Source organism: Macrobrachium rosenbergii, chromosome 2, assembly GCF_040412425.1.
Source record: "Macrobrachium rosenbergii isolate ZJJX-2024 chromosome 2, ASM4041242v1, whole genome shotgun sequence".
NCBI lineage: Eukaryota > Metazoa > Arthropoda > Malacostraca > Decapoda > Palaemonidae > Macrobrachium > Macrobrachium rosenbergii.
Genome location: NC_089742.1, coordinates 72,044,006 through 72,066,326, shown reverse-complemented (window position 1 = coordinate 72,066,326; position 22,321 = coordinate 72,044,006). Strand labels below are relative to the sequence as shown.

The following is a 22,321-nucleotide window of genomic DNA, read 5'->3' as shown; positions in this document are numbered from 1 at the left end:
GAGAGAGAGAGAGAGAGAGAGAGAGAGAGAGAGAGAGAGAGAGAGAGAGAGAGAGAGAGAGAGAGAGAGAGAAACGAACAATTGACTGGATGCCACTTATGTTACAGAAAACTTTGTTACTTTGTCATTCATTTTTTCATGTATTCCTTAGTGTAATTACAGTTTTTCGGGGAAATTATTTTTTGGGGGGAAAGTGCACAATTTTCACACATCTCGTAATTTCTACTCATTATTCCACCTACGCAAGTTATTTTGGGGGGATTTTGTGCCATTGTATAGAGCATACCTTGGACTTCTGGTTCTGGACCTATTGTCCCTGATTACTCTACTGTAGTCATCTGACATTTGCAAAGGCTGTAAGTCTCAGTTGCATGACCTTCCACCTAGATTGCAGTTAGAAAACCCATCAGTCCTAAATAGGTCTACACATCTTGTCCCGTTGTTCCCTCTGGAAGTGGATAATTGCGACTTACTAATGGTTAATAGGCTTACATACATACATACAGTCACATTTTTCAGAAGAAATGTGTCTGGGTACATTTGATCCTCATATGAAGGCGCTATGTGATTAGCGGATTTGTATACAAATTATTTTATGAAAACTTGATTGTACTGCAGTTCTTTCCTTTGTGTACCAAAAGTATGCACTAAAAGTATATTTAATTACAGTCACGTATGCAAACGTCACCTAGACGACAGAGACAGCCTTCATTTCACTTTGCTGATCATCAGTCTTCATTTGTATCGGTAGGTTATTTTTCTTTATGTAATTTTCATAATTTTGGTGTCAAATTCTACTAGTTCTTGAATGACTGGCAGATGAGTATTAGATGTATTTCAGTAATAGTACTCAGAATGTGGCCGTCCATTTAGGTCTAGAATGGAACAGAATCAGATATGTAAGTAAAGGCTGAGCAATCTGAGAAATAATTGATGTGAAGAAAATCTCTCACTGCAGATCATGATTGGTATGGCTAATGTATTGAAAGATTTAATATTAGGTATTAGCTTTAATAGGGAAAGGTAGAAATTATTAAACTTTTGTTGCTATTGCAGCTACCACAAGGAAGGATGCTAGTGTCTACCAACTTCATTTGTGGTGTACCAGAATGCGAGTATAGCAGTGATGTACACTCCTTGGTGCTCAAGCATATTATTACTGTGCATGGTGCTTTCAAATGTATTAACAGTGGATGTCATTTTGTCACCAAGTCAAGATCTTTGTATTCAGCTCACATGCAACAGAATCATCCAAATGTCTCTCTCTCTCTCTCTCTCTCTCTCTCTCTCTCTCTCTCTCTCTCTTTTTTTTTCATATTGAACATTAGAAATATGCTTGGTTCAGAAATGTTTTAGCTTTGATAAAGAAGTTTAAACCTAAAAATTTTATTTTGACATTGAAATTCTGTCGTTTTTCAGATGAATTTCTTGGTGTGTCCATTTTTGTGCAAGGTCACCATCTCAAACTTCAATCAACTTCTGGATCATTTGGGTGAACATCAAAATAGTGAAACACATGAGCTGTCTTCAGTATCAGAAGTTGAGGATGATGGTAAGAAATTCATTATTCTCTCTGCAAGAGAATGGTGATTTGGTGATGCCTATTATGCTGTCAGAAATAACTTAATTGTTTGGATCTTTAGTGAATACTTGCGGTCAGTTGATGTTTAAGCGTTTTTTTTCGCTTCCATAACCCTTACGGGATGGGCTAATATTAGGTAATGGAAACCCCCATACCGGCCAGAAATTGAGCATTGGTAATATCAGAAATATATATATGTGTGGAAAGGAAATAGCATGCACATGCACATAGAAAAAAAATTTATTTTCTGTACTCACGAAAGCGAGTTGATTATAAAAGTGGCGACACAGCTGGCTAAAAAGATTTGGCCCTGGGGTGGGCCTCTTCACCGACATTCTCACAAAAAACACCATATTCAAAATGTTTGCAGTTGTATACAGCAAATAAAATAAATTATTTTTTATCATCCAAAGGAAAAAACTAATAAAGTTTACCCACAAAAATATTAAAATCATTAGGAAGTTGCCATGGAGACGATCTCTTACACTGTCTCTCTCCCCTTATGCTATCCCATGTACACTTAAAGAATCAAATTCCCTCTCTCCCTGAAATCAAGTGAAATATATCCATAATGTTAAAAAATTGTATAAAAAAATTTACTCGAAATAAAAATAGTATGAAAATCTATCCATCATACATTACTCTCTTTCTCTCTCTCTCACTCTCTTTCTCTCTCTCTCACTCTCTTTCTCTCTGAAGTCAACATACAGTAAACCCCCCATATTTGCAGTCTCACAATTCGCAGACACCTATTCGTGGATTTCTCTATTTAACATATATACTGTATGCATTATTCACTGAAAATTTGCCCATTCATGGTATTTTTCACTGATAAATATTCACTAATTACAGTATTTTCCTTTTTTCATGACTGAATCCACTGTTTGTGATAAAATTATTAAAATACTCAGGTACCCAGGTAGTGCTCGAGTTACGATAATTTGCCTTACGATAATTCGATTTTGCAATTGGGTAAGCAGTTACTGTAATACCAGTACGACAATATGGATAAAAAATTTTTAAATTTCACACTGGCGCAGGCAGCAGCATACAATCAGGGAGCAAGAGAGACCAAATTACAATAGACCATCTTCTTTTCCTCCATCTCTTTATCCCATCTTCTAATTAAAAAAGTAAAAGAGAAAGATAAAAGTATTGTTAGTAACGTTATACTCTTAGATAAATGTGTACAGCCGTAAACAACCGAATGAGAAACTGTTGTTTTGCTTATAACCGAATTGGATAACAACAGCTGTTTTGCTTGTATTTCAACCATCGTAAGGTAGTAAACAATTACCGTAGTTATGTTACAAATGAAGTTAAGAAGAATAGGACGGATATATTTTTACGTTATACTCTCTTTTGGTATTAAGCTGCAAGTTGTAGCTGAAGCTGAGAAAACAATGTCTGAGAAAACAATGTTCAAGCTGCTAATGGCTATAAATTGTGCATTGGCAACATGTGTGAAACTCAACCATGATTAAAATTGGAGAGGAAGTATTTTAATCAAAACTATGGGGCATGAAATAACACATATTACTGCTATTTTTACACTGATAAACGATATTATAATGAAATCAAGTGAAAATAGTGAACGGAATCTTGATTTGGTTTTTTTTGCAAAACAAACATGCCCCCAAACGGCCAACGTCATCTATTAATGAAAAAAATCGCTAAATTAATTTCACGAGACATATTTCTTACATTTCAACTTAAAAACACTTCGTATAGCAAAAAATAACCTTGGCCCATATAAATAGAGTATCTAGAGATTCATTTACGCTAACTAGAAGGAAGAAAAGCGCTCTGAACTTAGTTAAATACGGCGAAATAAACTTACCGCGTAATCGATTTCCAAACCAAAACATTGATCGCTATGATTGCAATTCATAATACAAAAGCAATACAGTAAACCCCTCGTATTCCGTATTTGCGGTCTCAGTTCTAAGTGTTTTTATGGGGGTTTTAAGTATCCGCGGATTTTAGCTATTCGCAGGGGCGTGTGGTACACATCCTCCGCGAATACGGGATTTACTGTTATTCAGAAGATGAATTGGAGGTAGTAGTTGTCCTTAGTTTTGGACTGTAGATCTGGGATTTTGACTGGCATAGGAGTAACTTGTAGTCTGTGCGGTAGAGTCCTTTCCTTATGAAAATCCCCTGACAAGTCTTGCCACTAGGACTTTACACCCTGCTGTGGATCCACTGTCTGGTGGCATTACTTACCAAGAAGGATCACACAGCAGGTGAGAATGTTTAGGAGTTTTTCACTTTTTAAAAGAAAATCTTTTACTTCACTTGGCATAGCAGATGTTTTCTTTGACCTCACTAACCCACCATCCTCATGCAGTTTGGTAGTCAGCTAACTTTAACAGTAGATCCAATTCATCCTAAACAATGAACATTTTTATAAGATTATTTGGATACTTACCTACTGCTAAAGTGGAATCCCACCCAGCCTCCCCACACCCTAGTAGTGGGTGGTCAGGAAGAATTATGATGAATGTCAACATTCCAATGCCACTTGGTGGAAAACAGGTGATTATTGACATTCCATCCGGGTCAGCCAAGGATTATTCTTGTATTCATTTTGAGTGCCATTAGCACCTAACATTGTGAATCTGTAAGCTAAATTTAACAGTAGGCAAGTATCCAGATAATTACAGCAGACCTTGGTATTCACGGGGGTTAGGGCCACAACCGCCCATGAATAACTAAAATTTTCGAATACGTGAGACTCCCTCTAAAAATGCTTATAACTGCCTATTTTAATAGTTCAAACACCAAATGTACCTTATGAAAGTTTTTGTAGCTTAGCGCATCCAAAATAATACAATTATGCAATCTACCTACCTGTTCACGTTGTTCTTGTATAATCCAGCTTACGACTACAGAAAACCATAAAACAGGCTTACGATCCCAAATCAACAACCTAACCATCAGAGAGCTCTCTACGACACCAAAGTGTTTTTCATCATCCCGCCTGCATTGTTTACATTTCTCTCCCTACTGCCATTTGGTGGCCTATGATGTCACTTCCTATGACATCAAAACACTAACGGATACTTTTAAACATGAATGTTTTGCTATAAAAACATCTTGTAAACTTGAACATGCTTTTTTATACATCTCGTGGATGAATAACGTCCATCCATTTCACTAATGCAGAAAATAAAAATTAAATAATAATGATTAAACTTCCAAAACTAACATATAATTGCACTTATATCCTCCCTTCCCTCCAACCTCTTCATATGCTAGTCCCCCTAATCTCCATATTTTCCAGTTTTTTACCCTCTACAAAATTTCTAATGTTTCCCCCTGAAACTCCTGCTTTAGTCAGTACATCAGCTATTTGATGCTTTCCTTTTATCCATCTCACCTCCTTTATTTCTCCAGATTGTATTGCTTCTCTTATTGCTCTAATATCAATTTTTAATCTCTTACTACTTACTCCAGTACTTGATTTTATTGTAGTCGTTGGGGTTTTACTATCAATTTTAACCAATGCTTCCAATTTTCCCCCTCCTACTATCTCTTTTTTTCTACATGACTATAATCTCTTTAAGTTAACCCATCCCTTATCACCTGACTGTGAGTCTTGTACATTGTATGAATCAGCCCAAGATTTGCTTGATCTTTTTCCTACAAGACTTAATATAGTCCATTCTTCTACTTGTCCTGTATTTTTGTTTATATCTCTAACTCTATTTTCCATTTTGAATTTGGGTATCTCCTCTCTTAACTCACCTTCTGTTACCTCACTTTCCCCTTCACCTCCCAATGTTTCCTTTGCCAAATCTCTTTCTATAGCCTCTTCTGTCTGTATACCTTCTCCAGCCCATTATCATCTCTTTCCCTTCCTGCTCATCTATATTCCATTCCTTTGATGCACAGGATTCATCCTTCACAGCATGTGTTTTATCTATTTTAGGTATCTTTTCTTTTTTTGGTGATAGTCTTTGAATCCTAGTAACACATATTCTAGCTACTTCTCTTAAAGAATCCCCATGTTTAACCACTACCGTTTTACCTGATACTTCCAGTACCTGAGCAGGTCCTCTCCATTCATTTTCATTTTCTCTCTTATAGAATACTTCATCCCTCACTACTGCTTCTTCGAATTTATGTTCTCTGACATTTTTGTTTACAGCAATTCTTATTGTAGCACAAGGCTCGTTTTTGATAAACACTTCTCTGGCCTTATGCATTGTATTCAGTGTATCCCTTTTGTCTAGGTGCCAAAGCCCGAACCTTGTTGCAAGGTCTGCTTAATGTTTTTTGACTGATTTCCCCTATTTAGAGGGTGCTGATTTCAGATCTGAATGATGCCACACTGGCACCCTTGAGGGTTTTGGGATATTCAAGATGGCTACCAATATGGATGCCGCAATATATAAATATTGTATTGGTCTTATGATCATTACTTTGATAATTTATTATTATTAGAGGTATGTACTGTTAGGATTCACAAAGAAACGAATAATGTGTGCCAGAATGTTTATATTCAATGTGAAATATCTCATTTTATTATAACTGCTTCAAAATGACAATAATAGGTTTTCCACATGTTATTAATTAACTTTTAGCAATAAATATCTCAAAGACTATTAATTTCATGCAAAATTTAAGCATAGAATCAAAATACAAAGCAATGAAAACAAACAAAAAAATTATTATTATTCAACTATGTCATTTATTTACTATCTTCAATAAATGATGCAAAATATGCTTTGAAATGCTATATTGTCTTTTGCTTTGAAAAAGTTCAGTGTGCACAATATGCAGGAGTATATACTAGTCTTCAGTTTCCTCTATATTCTCTTCATTGACACCACTGTCTTCGTCATCACTCATGTCATGTCTTGTCCAAAGATTATAGCAGTTCCCACATGCACTGCAAGCACAAAAGATTGTACAAGACAGCTGACTACTCATGCAACCACACCTTCGAGATTTGCATGACTCATTACCAGAGCATCCACATCAAATCATCTGCAGAATCTCTTCTGGAGCTGATTTGGTATTTGGAGGAGTTGTTACAGAGAAAGGGACTTTGAATGTTCCTCTTTTTATCAGCTGTATAATGTAGGGTCAAGGTTTGGAGGATCTGGCTCCTTCACGTTTCCAGATACACACTTGAAGGTGAGCATGCTTCACGTTTTCTATGAATGCCTCAGTGGTTGGTGGCAAGGAAGGACTTCAGTGCTGGCTGGCATCCTAGTGACCTTTCTGTTACCTGTTTTTGCCAACCACACCTGATAACAAACGAGCCTCTGACCTTTTAAGTGTTTTTATGGCAACCATAGCACACGACAAAAAACTTGCTGGGTTCATTGACAACAGCACTAAAGTCACTTTGTTCATCTCTTAATTTTTTCAGTATATACCCCTTTCTCAGGGTCTTGATAGCTGTAGTCTTTCCAGTGCCCCACATGTAAGCTGTCGTGTCACATCCAGTGAGTGCAAGGGCGGCTAACAAATCTTCAATTATGTCCTGATGTTTGATCACTGAGTCAGAAATGCTGCAGACTGATCTCTTGGCACTTGTCCCTTCTATCATAACAGGAATGTTAATGTCGTTACTATGGTAATGGTGTGCAAGAAGGAGGAACACATCAGTTTCATCACAAATAATTTTGATTGAACACCCTCCTTCTCTTGCAAGATGAATCTTCTTTTGTACAATGATAACATCTGCCTCTTCAAGTGTAGCTTTGAGGTCATATCTTGACAAGCAAGCTCCTTGTTCAGCCTGAACTGGAACTGGGTTACCTCCTCTAAGGACTAGCTTGTGTTTGTAAGCTTCATGAGATGATGGTAGAGGTGATATCATTGATGGCAATTGCTGGCAAATAAGTTCAATCAGTTGCTTCTTGTTGTATGTAACATTGAGGATAACACTGTTTTGGTAGGGGCATATCTAGCCTTAGTTGGTACTGTCTGGTAACACCTCGTGCACGTCCACTCCTTGTTCCATGTTTAATACTGTAACCATAGTACCAGTCAAAAACTAAATACACATCATTCTCACTGAGCTTGCACATGATGTAGTCAACAAAGCTATCAATGTAGTCATGGATGGTCCCTTTTGATGGCCAATGAACTACCCACAGTATTGCACATCCAGCAATGATTAGCACCTATGAATTAGTTGATCCTTGTAGTTTGAGCGAGAAGATTGCTCAACCTGTAGATTCGTCTTTAATACTGATTTTGTCTTGTTATTCTCATAAGGCCACTGTCATCAAACATTGATGTTGGCACTGGAGCAAGTTCATGGTTAAATACATGCTTCAAATCAGTGTCTCTTGTTGCCAAAATACCCATTACTCTGGATTGTATCAGAGCAGTGTCCAGTGTGGATAATGGACCAATAGTAACGCTCTTCTTAGTGTCAGACAGTGTTTTAACTCTGGTTCGAATTGGATTATGGAACCCTGCCGCCCGTGATTCATGAAATTCTACCATCTGTTCATTTCCGATGGCAACTGCTTCATCAACATTCACTTGGCCATATTTCACAACCCCAGAAGGTATGTTGACAAGGCCATCTTGATGTTCATCTGGACTCAAAGGATCAATGAAAGATGACAGCTTCTCACGGATTTTCTTTCTGTCAGTTTCATCAGCATGTCTGTGAGTATCTGACTCCTCCTTGTGTGAAATAACATGTACCTGATTATATTTTTCTTTCATTTCAACAAGATCTTTAACAAGCTGGCTACAGTGGTGTAAACTAAGTGCCCATCTCTTCATGGCAGCTGGCTTAAGAGTAATGCCCACCAGTCCTCCAGGGCCATGGCCATATCTTATAAATGTGGTCTCTATGAACATATCAGACCACATCCCATTACAGATGCCTGTTTGATGCTGCATTACATGTTCTCCTTTCATGAAAGAGTTAAGGACCTCCCTTGGCAGTTTGTTCATGGATTCCAAGTAGTATAAGCCATACCTGGCATAGCTGTGACCAGCAACAAAGAAATATGACATCATCATCTTCACTGCCATCAGATGAAGGGGCAATTCTGCCTCTCTCTCTCTGCTCTTATAAAGAGCATCATAATAAGCAGTCGACCCATAATTTTGTCTTGCTCTCATTTGCTCGTGTGTCTGGTATCTTAACATGTCTTCATAGCTCTGACACTGTTGGCTCACAGAGCAAAGAAGTTATTTTGACTCATTCAGAATAAGTATGGCATTTCAAAGCGTCATTGTTGACGTATAGCCTAAACGATCTGAAACGTACTGACCCAAATCGTAGCCTAAGCCGTATGCTACGACACCCAGGTTATTCACTCTTATGTTAGTTAAAATTGTGATCATGTTAATACATTGCATTGTGTATATTAACTAAACTGACAATATGAACTTACTATTGGCGTATTCAATTGTTCCTAGCTCGATGTACAGTTAGACTGGCATAAGCACAGTCTCTATTTCACTACCCTCATCTAAAGTTCACCTCAAGAAATTCTTCTTACATTTCAGTATGCATATCTTCTAAAGAAAGTTTCCCTAAATGTACTTTAAAATGAATAGGAATACTTAAATGGATTTGTAGACACTGACAATTATGGCTGCATTCTTGAGTCCCCCACTAGCTCGAACCACTCTACATTAAAGCTATGAAGCAACTGAGGTCACGGCCATCTCTGACCGAAACCAAACCTTCAACTAACTACTGTACGACAACCAATACTGGTAGTTGAGCAATATTACAAGTATACTTACAATTATACACATGAAACAACTAAGACATTTTTCACTACTAAATACAAACAAAGAAACATAATATCCTTCTTCTACATAATATGCATTTCCACTTTACGTAAATTTAAAGAGAATACATAAAACTATACCACAACTTGTGGAAAAGTACAATCTCTCTTGTCGAAGTTTCAACAGAAGTTCTGCAACCAGCCGAAGAGCTCCAACATTTTGTGGGAATTTCTTTCCAGATAAAATTTTGATTACTCCTCCAAAAGCTGCCTCCATAAGTCCCATCAGTCCAGTGTCACCCATAAGAGTTCCAGCACATCCAACAAAATTCACAAGCATGTGCATGCCACCAAGTCTTGGAACAAATAATTCAGACAACGACATGAACAACACAGTAAAGCTGCTGGTCTGCAGTCATTATTGTGTTGTTGTCCCATCTTTTGTGTGTCCTTTTGGGCATCATACATAGCAGTCAGTATTGTTGATGGATCTGATGGGATCGTGTCAATCAAAGGCTTGTACACAGCTTTTGTTGCTGGTTTCACTGAATGTTGTTGTTCTCTGCATTTCATGGTGTTGAACCCTCCAAACTCTGGAGTTTGAGGATTAGACACAACATCTTTCAGAAATTGGAAGTCTAGGACATGAGACCTTGTCAATAGAATTCTTTGGCTGGCCAAAATATGCAGAGGAAGGGGGTTACTTTTTCCATGACTTGTGGGCATTGGTGGTTTTTGTGGTCCCTCATAAAGCTGCATTGAGACATCAGTGGCACTTTTGATTTCAGCTCTTCTTTCTCAAGGCGCCTTATCCTATTGGCGTTATTTGCATCATTCTCTTTAGCTTGACTCTGCATTAACAAAACAGCTAAAGAATGTATTGATTGGAGCCCATTCTGTGAAAAAGTGTTGCAATCAAAATTGTCAATGACTATTTGTATAAGTCCAATACTGGCATCTGAGATTCCACTCATTGGTTTGTCAGTGACAGATGCCACAGCTGCACATGCTTTAAACCTCTTGACTTTATCATATGAACATGTAACTCCCATGACTGACAGGTGAATGATGAGTGATTTTTCTCGCACAAGTAAACCAAGAGCAATTTGTAAGTCAGTTGTAGTATTTGTGATTAAACTGGTGATAATATTGCAGATGAGAAGTGATGGTGGTGTGTTATCTAGCTTGGAGGTGATGTGGGAGAGAAATGACATCAAAATGGGACTTCCAATTTGTGAAGCTGAATCTTTGTTGATGCGCGTTGAGTATGAGTTTCGTTTTTCCCGAAATGCCTCTGCCTCTTTCCGCACTCTCTTCGCTAGTCTCTCCACAGCAATGTTGTCATCATGATCATCTTCAACTATCTTCAAAATCTCATCACCCCTACTGCGGAACATCACAATACTCGCTACACCAGGAGAATGCAGTATTAGAAGCTCATCTCTAAAATATTCTTGCAACTTGTGCATAAGTTGTGACGTGAAGGTTCATTTCCCTCATTAATTATATATGCATCGTAAAGGTCTATTGAGGTCCATACCCTTGAAATGTCTCTGTTCATTTCTTGTATCAAATGGTTGAATGCCTTCTCAGTGTCATGCACAGGACACATTGATGCTTTTGCTGCAGATTTAACAGAACGTTCATTCATGAATTTCTTTCTACAATCATCATGATATCTTGCATCAGCAGCATGAAGATCACTAACAGCACCACCAATGTGGATGAGAACCTCCCCGGCCCACATGTCGGCCCTTTGATTACAGACCTGAATAACAGATTCTTTAAAAGTCAACTTTCCCAGACCACGACCAGCCATTGTACACAGTCTCACTCTGCGCCATATGTATGGGTTGTGAGAATTTGGTTGCATTAAGCATATTTCTCCACAAAAAAAAAAGCAATGTTCTAAGAAGCTGAATGATTGTCGTTTCAGATGACGATTAATGTGAGACTTTGATGTATATGAAGACACGCAATTGCGATGACAGTTTATTGTCAGATTTGAATTATCATTCCATTGTTGTTGAAGAATATCACCAAGACCATCTCCTCGTATTGTACTAGATTCAATTATTTTCTGTATGCGTTGTTTACCAACAGTAGTCAGTGGTGCTTCAGATGTTCAACAGTTGAAGAAACATTCGGCCATGTTGTCAAGTTGCGGTTCTAAAAAATAAAGAAAAAATTTTGTTTTGCAAGTGGAAACGTTTAGAATATAATTTGATATATAATATGATTTTGTGCTTAGTCAAAGCTGTGACACATTCAAATTCAAATTTCTTGCATTTGGGTCCAAAGTTTAACTTCCTAAAAACATTCAAAATAGATTTTATAAATATAGATATCATGTATCATATGATCAATATTTCTTACTTTATTCTAAATAAACAAAATATGAAATTTTATAAAAATAATTGAGCATAATTATGATAATCAGTTACTATCTGCTCTCATCAGAGCACGAAAATTGGTCCTTATAACATGATCTTACCAAGTTTTACCTTTTAAAATGACCGTTTAGCCAGAATATTGTCTATTATAATTATCAAGAAGTCGTAGCATAGCGGCCATTCAGCTTTCCTTAGTTTACCCGTGACTTTATCAAAAGTAAAGTAATTGTTGAAAGCCGGCCCCTAGTTACTGCCTTAAGCTATCGAGAGTAAATTCGTCGCTGCACAGGTGACCCCAATTGACCTAGTCACGAACACATTAAAATTATCAACATTCTGATCTGTCCCTTTTCTTACCTGGGACAGTCATTCAGAAGGATGAGACGCTGAGTGTCACTCCCTTAAGCAGCGTAGTTCAGCTAAGCTACTTAAGAAAACCATTCTGAAGGCAGAATGAGCTGGCTGGATTGTCATTCCGTAGGCATACCTTGGGGAATACAAGCAGATGGCTGGAACACCTGGACGAGTGACACATCCTTAGCCCATTACTGGGGTCCCTACTCTAGACAGAGGCCTTAAAAAGGCCTTGGACAAAGACATCTTTGCAGTTAGCCATACATGCGCAGGTGAGTGATACGAATCGCTGAGAGGTCACCCCCCCCTCCACCCAGATGTCCACACCAGACTCCTGACGCAGACCCAGTACTACAGTCCTCCTCGAACTCGGGCCCCAATATACAGTCCACCTCCAACTCGGACCCAGCTCTGCAGTCCTCCTCGAACAACGAACCCAGTCCTGCAGTCATCCTCGAATGGACCTTCCAAGGAATCCGTGTACAGTGCCACGTGTGTGATCGCCCGTCGTCATTCCACGCCAGAGCCCCGCTCCCCCTAAGGTAAAGTACGAATGGAGGCCTTTTTAGTCATGACAATTTGCCCTTTAAGAGTGTTTATTGAGTGCCAGTATTGTTTTCTCATCCTTGTGCCATTTGTTCAGTGCCTTCTGCAGTGTTTAGTGTTCTAGTGTAAAGTGTTCATTTATTCCTCGAGTCCTTGGCACCCTCAGTGCAGGCTCGAGTAATTTTATGTGGTATATTTTTCTTTTACTGGCGTGTAATGTGTAAATCTCTCTTGCAGAGGGACCTCTTTGCAGTGGACTCATCTTGGACTGTGCTCTGCCATTATTCAAGACTTTAGTAGGAAGATCTTCAGGCGTTGCAAGCCTTTTAATTATTCAATTATCCATTTTCCCTTTTAATGCTTTTATTTGTAAATATAATTTCTTAATTTATCCCAAGTGTTTATGTAACATTTTCTTATGAAGTAGAGCCCTAAGCTCATGAAATCATCCCTTTTTCCTTTTTTTTTATGATTTCCCTTTATGTAAAGTCAGAACTTCAAGGCCAAATAAATAAAGTTTCCGTTGCCGGCTTGTAAAAATCTCTAGAAATCATATAACCCCAGGGAAATTTGTAAAATGTAAATAAAAGAAAAATTACAAGATACGTCGGCCATATATCTTGAATATCTCAAAAGCCTCAAGGATGCTAGATTTGAATTTAGCACTATCAAAATAGGGGAAATCAGTCAAAAAACATTAGGCAGACCACAAAACAAGGTCATGCAAAAAATCTTTGAGTTTGGCACCTGGACTACTTTCTATGCTTTCTTCCATACCTTGCTCTCTGCTTGCAGGACTTGAACTCTCTTCTCCCATTAAATTTGCCAAAGAAGGGATTTTTCTAAAAACTAATTGGTTAGGGGAGAAACCACCATTATTTATTAAGCAGTTCCTAGCACTAACTTCCCATCCTAATGCTATGGACCAATCCACTTCCTCATCATCTTTCATCTTTCTTAAGCTTTCTTTGATTATGCCTACCTTCTTTTCACGTATGCCATTGCTCCGTGGAGATTCAAATGCTGTGGCCAATACTTTAATATTCCATGTTTCTGCCATCCTCCTTACTTTTTCATTTTGAAATTCTCCCCCATTGTCTAATAATGTTTTGGAAGGCGCTCCAAATGTAGCATACCACCCATCAAAAAGTGTCTTTATAATAGTTTCTGGTTTCTTGAATTTTATGTGACAATACCTCGTTGCCATATCTACCATACCAAGAACTGTCTCTCCCACATCCATTGATACAACTTCATTAAATGTTTTACTCCAAGAAAATCCCACTACAGGCAGTCCCCGGTTATCGACAGTCTCATTTGTCGCCCATCCGGTTTTTCAGGGCTTGTCTAGCAATGAAAATTGGAGATTTTTGGCTCTGATAATTGCATATTGGCGCTGATACATAACTAACAGAGGCGCCGCAAACTGAAATTGCCGAAAAAGCGGTTTCCACTCATCATCACGCTGTCAGAACGGAACCCCTCCCAATAACTGGGGACTGCCTGTACAGTACTTGTTTAACTTTTTTTTTTTTTTTTTTGTATCTTTTACAAACCTCACAACTTGCAATTAAGTCTGATAGTAACTTTTTTATTTCCTCGTTTTCTTTCTCCCTTAAACCATCACTCCACTGTGCTTCTGCTAGCTTCTATGTTTTATCTCCACTTCTGTGACCAAATTGCAGATGTTACTTCATCGTTGCACTTTTAATTTTCCTTATATTCTTTCCCTTCCATCATCCCTTCAGTAACAATTCTTCTTCTACCTTCCTCCTTGAAATTGGTATTCTCAAGTGACTCTGTTTGTCTTCTTTTAACTTTACCTTCATTTCCCCTAATACTTCTATTTATAGTCATACCCATTTTACTCATGGTTTTCATACCTATTAACCACATTACATCACCCTGTAGAATTTCTGTCTTCAAATAAAACTTTTTGTTTTTCAATATCACTGGCATTTCCATTCCTCCTTTTGACTTGTATGATGACTCAACAGAATTAAATAATTTTTTAGACTCTTTCTTAGTGTCTTCATTCTCCTCAACTCTACTTGATTCAAACCCAGAACAATGTGTCCTAGTCACAATTCCCCATAAACTGTCGATTTACATCCTGTGCCTAAAACTGCATCAACCTTTTCCCAAGATTCTTCCTCTATTTTACTAACTTCTCCCATATAAACTGTTTCTTCTTGTCCAGTTTCTGTTTTCTTCTTACTTTGAAAATTCTTAGGACTATCCCCAGCCCAATGCCATTCTGTGAAAATTCTTAGGACTATCCCCAGCCCAATGCCATTCTGATTTGCATATTACACACAATGTTACTTTCCCTTCTCTACTTACAGGATTTCTTCCCTCTCTACCATGATTCCATTTTCCCTGATATCTTTGGTTTCCCTCTCTCTCCCGAACTTCAAATAGCCCTTCCTCTTTATTCCCTAATCCCTCAAATATTATTTTAATTACCTGTGACACTATTTTATATTCCAGCTTTCCTTGACCACAAGCTGCTAATATCATTTGTTTTTGATTTTCTGTGAGATTCGCTTGTTCTAATACATGAAAATCTTTTGCTTCTCCTTCAAGCATGCTTTTCCCTATTGCTCTACTACACTCTGATTCTGCCTTTTCATACTTAATTATCAGATCTCTCATTTCAATAGATTCTATTTCTATTTTAAAATAGTTTTTCATTTTAATGTCATTTTCCATTAGTACATCTTTTGGATACACTTCGTCTACTTTGGATACGATTATCTTTGAACTCACTCTATCCTTAAGTTCATCTCTACCTATTCCTTCAGTTACTTCTAAAGCTTTTCCTTTTAAGCTCATTCTTATCCCTATCCCCAGATATTTCACTTCTCCATACATCACAAGCCAATCTTCGACTTGTCCTCTCCATCCTTTATAATTGCTCTGTCCCGCTAAATCTTGGACAGTCTCTTCTCCATCCCAACTCCCAAAGTTTAGTGTCAGATCCGTCCATTTTTAACCAACCGCGCTGTGCTACCACTTGAAAGTTTTTCTATCCTAACCTGTCCAAAATACTACAGTTATGCAATCTACCCACCTGTCCACATTGTTCTTGTGGACTACAAAAAGCCACAAAACAGACTTACAACCCAAAATTGATAACCTAAGCATCAGAGAGCTCTCTCTACCACCACCAAAGTGTTTTTCGTCGTAACGCCCACATTGTTTACATTTCTTTCCCTACCTCCATTTGGCATCCTATGATGTCACAGCATGAACGGATACTTTTAGACAAAAGAATGTTTTGCTATAAAAACATCTTATAAAATTAAACGTGCTTTTTATACATTTCATAAATTAATAATGCCCATACCATTTCAGTAATGCAGAAAATAAAAATAAAATAATAATAATTAAACTTTTAAAACTGACATGCTAAAATTTCATCCTAAAATTTCAAAGTCATCTTACAACATTACCTTAAAAATGTATTGCTTACACCTACGGGTGAAAACTAATCAAGTTACCCCTATATTCAGTTGCCACATTCTCTTTTATACAGTATTCAAGCCTTAACTGTTTACTCTCAACATAGATGGGGTAACATTGGTACATCGCTTGGTGAACATTTTTTAAGAGAAAAAGAAACTTCTTATTGATATTTTGCTGTGTTTACATTAAATTACCCCAAAAAAGTGTTTAGTCACAAAAATAAAAATAAAAATAATTAGTGAATATTTTAGATATACTTCATGAACTTGAGACCCCCCCCTCTAAAAATGCTCATAACTGCCAGTTATAATAGTTCAGACACCAAATATACCGTAAACCATCATCCTAAAACACTTAATGTCATTTCAAAGTCATCTTACATCATTACCCTTAAAAACATATGGCTTACAGCTGTGTGTGAACACTCCTACAACTGTTCCTCTTATCAAGGTGGAAACTAATCTAGTTACTCCTATATTCAGGCTTGAACATAGATGGGGTAACATTGATACATTGTTGGGCAAATGTTTTTTAAGAAAAAAAACCTTACTGATGTTTTTGTGTTTACAATAATAATATTTGAAAATTAGTAAATAATTTTTTTATCATGAAAATAATGCAGGTTTTTTATTTGGGTTAGAAAAACCAGCTGCTTTGTTTTAGCTTATGTCCAGTCGGAATAGTTCCAGTCTGCATTTGTAGACTAGAAAAGTATTCCTGTTTAGTGTGGTGCATTTACTTTTGTCTCATAACCTGCTTTTTCAGGATAAAACGATTAGATTACAGGTATTACTTTTCCTTTGTACTGTATTCTTTGACAAGACAAAGCTGGAATACATGTTAACTGCTTGCATTTGTCTGAACCGGAGTACACAATGAATGTGGAGTTATGTTCCACAGAAAAATTTGTGAATAGGTGAATCTGCGAATCCAGAACCACGAATAGTTGGGGGTCGACTGTGTTTTTATCATAAAAATTTTTGTTTCTGTATTTATCCAGATGCAGATGCATCTGATGAGTAACAAAATCTGAGATGTGGAAGCCTTTTAAGTTGAGGTGGCGTGCATTGGAAACTGCTTTGTGCTTAAGAACTGTAACATAAACTGTAATATTTTGATGTGACATTTCTATAGCAAGGCAACCTGTTGATCAGTTAACATATTACTGTTAATTTCTGGCATGAAATTTGCACTAAAAGGTTAAGTGGAAATTTTAGGTGACACAAAATTACAAAGTTAATGAAAAATAGTTGGCAGTCGTCATCATCACAGCTTACAGAACAATGCCACATCAAAACACCTATCAATATTGTAATAAAACATTTGCATTGATCACTGTATAAATTTTAGGGGTTAATGTAGATTTAGCTAAAATTATATATTTTCTGTATCTGCATTAGTTTTTCTGCCATTGCACATAAGGAGAAAGTGGACTGTACAGCTTTTTTTTTCTGTTGCAGGTACTGGAGAACTAGGGTTTCTTCGAATTGAGAGTGTTGGCACTTTGGATCCTGCCTCAGCTTCTCGGATGTTTGGTGAAGGTAAGTTCTAAGTTATATAAATTTTATATATGTATTACAGTTAAAGTCTGGTTCTCAACCGTATCACAACTTGACAATCGGATTTTGACGCAAAATTATGATTAAATTTTGCTTTGGAGCTCGAACAAAAAACAGAATCTGACCTGATAAACCACATGATATTTGTAAACAAAGTGTTTCATTTTTCAGTCAGTCTGCACTAGTTGGCTTTGTTCCCAGGCATTGTTTAAACCCCATTCAGCTGTGCTTTGAGTGTTTTGATCTATTTCTTTAGTTTTTGTTACTTTTTGTACTGTATTTTGATAAAAACACGGACCCCAAGAAAGCCATTGCAGAAAAGTGGAAAAGGAAAATGGTAAGAACCACAATTGAACTTAAAAGTCTCTTTAACTAATGGGTATTAGCACTTATACACACACTGTGTTTTTCCATAATGTTTTAAAAATATATAGTACAGGTAATACATCTTTAGAAGACAAAAAAACCATAAATTTTGTTGTCAGTTGCATGGAAACAGGAAACAAATGGATTAACATTCCTTGAGACAGTAAAGAGATGAATTCTCTCTCTCTCTCTCTCTCTCTCTCTCTCTCTCTCTCTCTCTCTCTCTCTCTCTCTCTCTCTCTCTCTCTCTTGCTAATTTAAGTCTCTAACCAATAGGTATTAGCACATAGGCACACTGTGTGTGTTTATAATGTTTTAAAAAATGTGTAGTACAAATAATACATTCCTCGAGAGATTAAAGAGATGAATTTTGTTTTTAAAGGTATATCAACTCAGCACTAGTAAATATCCTCTGAAGCAAAACATAAAAAATTTTTTGCTGAAGAACCTCTGAACCAACAATTTTGCACTCAAAGTGATGAGAAGGAATTCATTCTAATCTTCGTGTAATCAATAAAATACATACTCGTACAGTACACTATTAAAAACTACGTACTGTATTGAAAACACACGCACTTATATCTTTGTCAGTTTCGCTGAGCAAAATGTTCTTTCTCAGACAGAATACAATTAAAACCAGATTGGCTGGTTGGTTGCCATGGAGAGCTGTTAGCCAATGACAGCCATTTACTGTTTCGTTTATAGACATATTCGATCACAAATTATGTGCTGCACCAAGTTTGAATGTTGCCGTGATCGTGATTATTTGACTGCTGCTTGCAAAAATTACTCGGTAATTTTCTTTATATAATTATTTCCTCATGAAAATAAGAATTTAACAATAATTTTAACTTTAAAATAGGTGTATGAAAAATCCCACACAGCCTGTCATAGTAATGCATAATCACTTGCGAATCCTGTTACCGGACTGTCCTCAAATTTACATCTGCAAACTGATAATGGCATTAGCAACAGTAAAGAACAACCCTCTCCAGATAAATATGATGAAATGTATTTTATAGTTTTACTTATCGTTAAAATTTTATAGTTAAAACACACAAGTTGAATTACAATTATTTTGATCATGTATATTTTTGCGTTTTACGGAATGTGTTTGCTAAAAAAATGTGTTAGTGTACATATGGTCTTAATTGTCACACTATTTTATTATTGATGATCTTAATTATCTCACATTCATTTATCAGTATTAGTATAAATGATAACTATATAATGAATAAATAGCTATAATGAAAAAACATAAAAAAAGGGAAAAAATGTTTTTAATGCAGTAGTTATGTTATGCTCCTGACCCCACAGCTTCAAAATCTGAAAAATTCCAAAAACTGAAACACATCTGGTCCCAAGGATTTTGGATAAAGGATTGTGTGCCTTATTGTGAGAGTAATATGCGCACAGTGTTTCAGTATACTCTATGAGATTTGCTATGCTGTAAATACGTAAACAACACTAATGTTACTGCGACAAGCCACCAGGGTGTCGCTATGGTTTGTTTAGATTCTCTTAACGCAAAGGGCTGAAAGGCAAACTGATGTATCGTAAAAAAATTTTCATAAATTTGTGATAACAGAGATAATTCGGCTTGTTCTCAATATTTTATTAATTTACTTGTAATAATTAAGCTTGTTTTTCAGTGTTTTATTATTAGCAACAATTTTTGTGCCCACCCAGAACAGTACAGTACCACCTAGCCTAGCCTACGGCGCTCAGTCTCCCATTGGTAATATGGCCGTATGGGATGTAGGGCAGTTTTTTTTATATGGTACTGTATACATACATTTAAAAATAAAAAATGTGCATCTAATACGGTATGTTATTTAATTCTGAACTTATTTAATTGTTATTTGTGGGTAATGTTTTGTATAAAAAGGCAAGGTTAGGGTAATAACTGGTGGTCAAGAACAGATTAGTCCATTTTCAGTTATTTCTTATGGAAAAATTTTATTCAGATCTCAACTGCATTTCATCTCGACACTTCTTCTGGAATGGATTAGCTTTGAGGTCCGGGGTTCTATTGTGTTATGTTGATTATCTGGATTAACAAAAGCCAAAGCCTAGTTGGATAAGGTAAAAAAAAAAAACATTCTACTGGTGTAAAACAGCAACTCCGTACCCTTACTTCCCATACCTTGTCAATACTGCATGAGCGTAAATACAGTAAACCCCCTGTATTCGCGGGGGATGCGTACCACACACACACACACACACACACACACACACACACACACACACACACCCGCGAATAGCTAAAACTCACAAATACTTAGAACCCTTATAAAAACACTTAGAACTCCCTATTTTGATAGTTCAAATACAAAAAAAACTTAAAATGCTTATACAGGTATTATCTTACTTACGGTGGGGCTCCAAAAAAACCCATCGTTTGTTGGAAAAAACGTATCTCGAATATAGCCTAGCCTACACAAGGGTATCCGGTACCATGTATACATATATAGTAGCCTACCCGACACTATAAAGTATACTCTGTACATACACGGTATAGTAATAACAGGAAACAGTATTTGCGGGGAATGCGTCCCACCCCCGGCGCGTGAATAGCGGCTAAAATCCGTGAATACTTAAAACCCCCTAAAAACACTTAGAACTGCCTATTTTGATAGTTTAAACACAAGAAAAACCTTCAAAAAATGCTTATACCTGAGTATTTTAATAGTTTTATCACAAAAAGTGCATTTAGTCATGAAAATATGAAAATACAGTAATTACTGAATATTTCTCAATGAAAAATACCACGAATGGGCGAATTTTCCGCGAATAGTGGGTAGATACATTCCACAGAGAAATCCGCGAAGATGTGGGCCTGCGAATCGTGAGAATGTGAACTCAGGGGGGTTTACAGTATTAATACCAGCTAATTCTGGAGGTTCATGCAGAGTGACTTATGATAATTCATTACAAAGAGATGATAATTCAGTACAAAGAGAAATTGATTAACAAACAAGAATTACTATGAGATTCACAGCCGGTGTCCCGGTGTTTTTCTGGAATAAAATTTTATCAACGTTTACCTGACAAAGATGACACTTTGTCACGGGGTACTTTACGTCCCTACCTAATTTTTTACTGTATTCTGTATTACGAAAGTTGTAAAATTTTGGTAATTATAAGAGTAACACCGACTTCTTGTAGACTTCACCGGCAAACTCAGAGGAATGTCTTTCGAAGATATAATGGTGTAACTTATGACGTCATTAACTTGCCGCCTCCTCAGTGGATAATGGGCTATTCGTGAAAAAGTCTCAACCTTTGGCAACAATGAAATACAACCAATACTCCTTGTTTACATTTTGTAGTAGTGATAGTAATACTAGTAGTATATAGGATTTATGCCATGAGGTCGAGTGCTAGAATCCTTGAAGAAAAGGGTTTCCACAAGTAATCCGAGAAATTACTTTCTATCACTATTTCTCCATTGAAAAATTATACAATTAAAAATCAGTTAACAAAGTGAAGAAAACTTTGGCATTCGTCATAACTCCTTTGATGTTATTCCTAATATGACAGTGATGGTCATTGTGATAAATAGACAATTGCATAGGATTAGATTGGTGAGAGATCTTAACACAAAATGACCAATAACCCTCTATCTTTTTTTCTTGCTAATATTCTGTAATTTTTTTATACATTGCTTTTTCCTTGCTTGCTTTCCAACACCTCCAGCTATTTCTCAGACCTGAATGACACTACAGTAATAGGTTCCACCCTTAGGCTATGCCCTAAATTCCGTGATCCAAATCAATCCAATCCACTGTGAAGAGTGGCCAGTTTAAAATAGTAACCTGTCAAGTGTAAGGTGATGGGGAAATTAAAATGGAGATTGCCGTTTATTTATAAAGTGGCTCAAACACCGTAAAGGTATATTTTCTGTAAGTTTTGTCGCTGTTTGAGGAGTTGGTTTTTAGAGTAGATCATTAAATCGATATACTTCGATTTATTGACATGTATCAATATGTGTAATACATTTTTATAATGAAACAACTATTGTTAGGCTTACATGTTTCAAAAACATATTTTGCAAGTACAGAAATGAAACGTCCAATACAGAAAAATGGTTTATTCTCCATTGCTGTCCAGGAAGAGGTCTTCATCCTCATCCTCATCATCAGTGGCTATGTTTATGATGATAGGTTCCACACTCTCATGGATATTATCCAACGTTTAGTACTCCTCCTCAAAGCACTGAGACTGATGAATAGTTCCTGTCCACACCTCCTGGTTAGCGCAAAGCCTGGCCTCCTGTAAGTTGACCTGAAGGTCCACCCTGGTGAATCACTAGAGGGATGAGTGGAC

The 22,321-nt window shown here is 36.8% G+C and overlaps 1 protein-coding gene across 1 annotated transcript in view; it reads left to right on the top strand.

Moving 5' to 3' along the window:
* Positions 1-22,321, top strand: part of LOC136848450 (uncharacterized) — a 370,363-nt gene that overhangs the window by 159,757 nt on the left and 188,285 nt on the right. Inside the window, 4 exon segments of the mRNA XM_067120740.1 lie at positions 670-747; positions 1,057-1,257; positions 1,420-1,552; positions 17,528-17,608. Of these exon segments, the coding sequence (XP_066976841.1) occupies positions 670-747; positions 1,057-1,257; positions 1,420-1,552; positions 17,528-17,608 (493 nt within the window).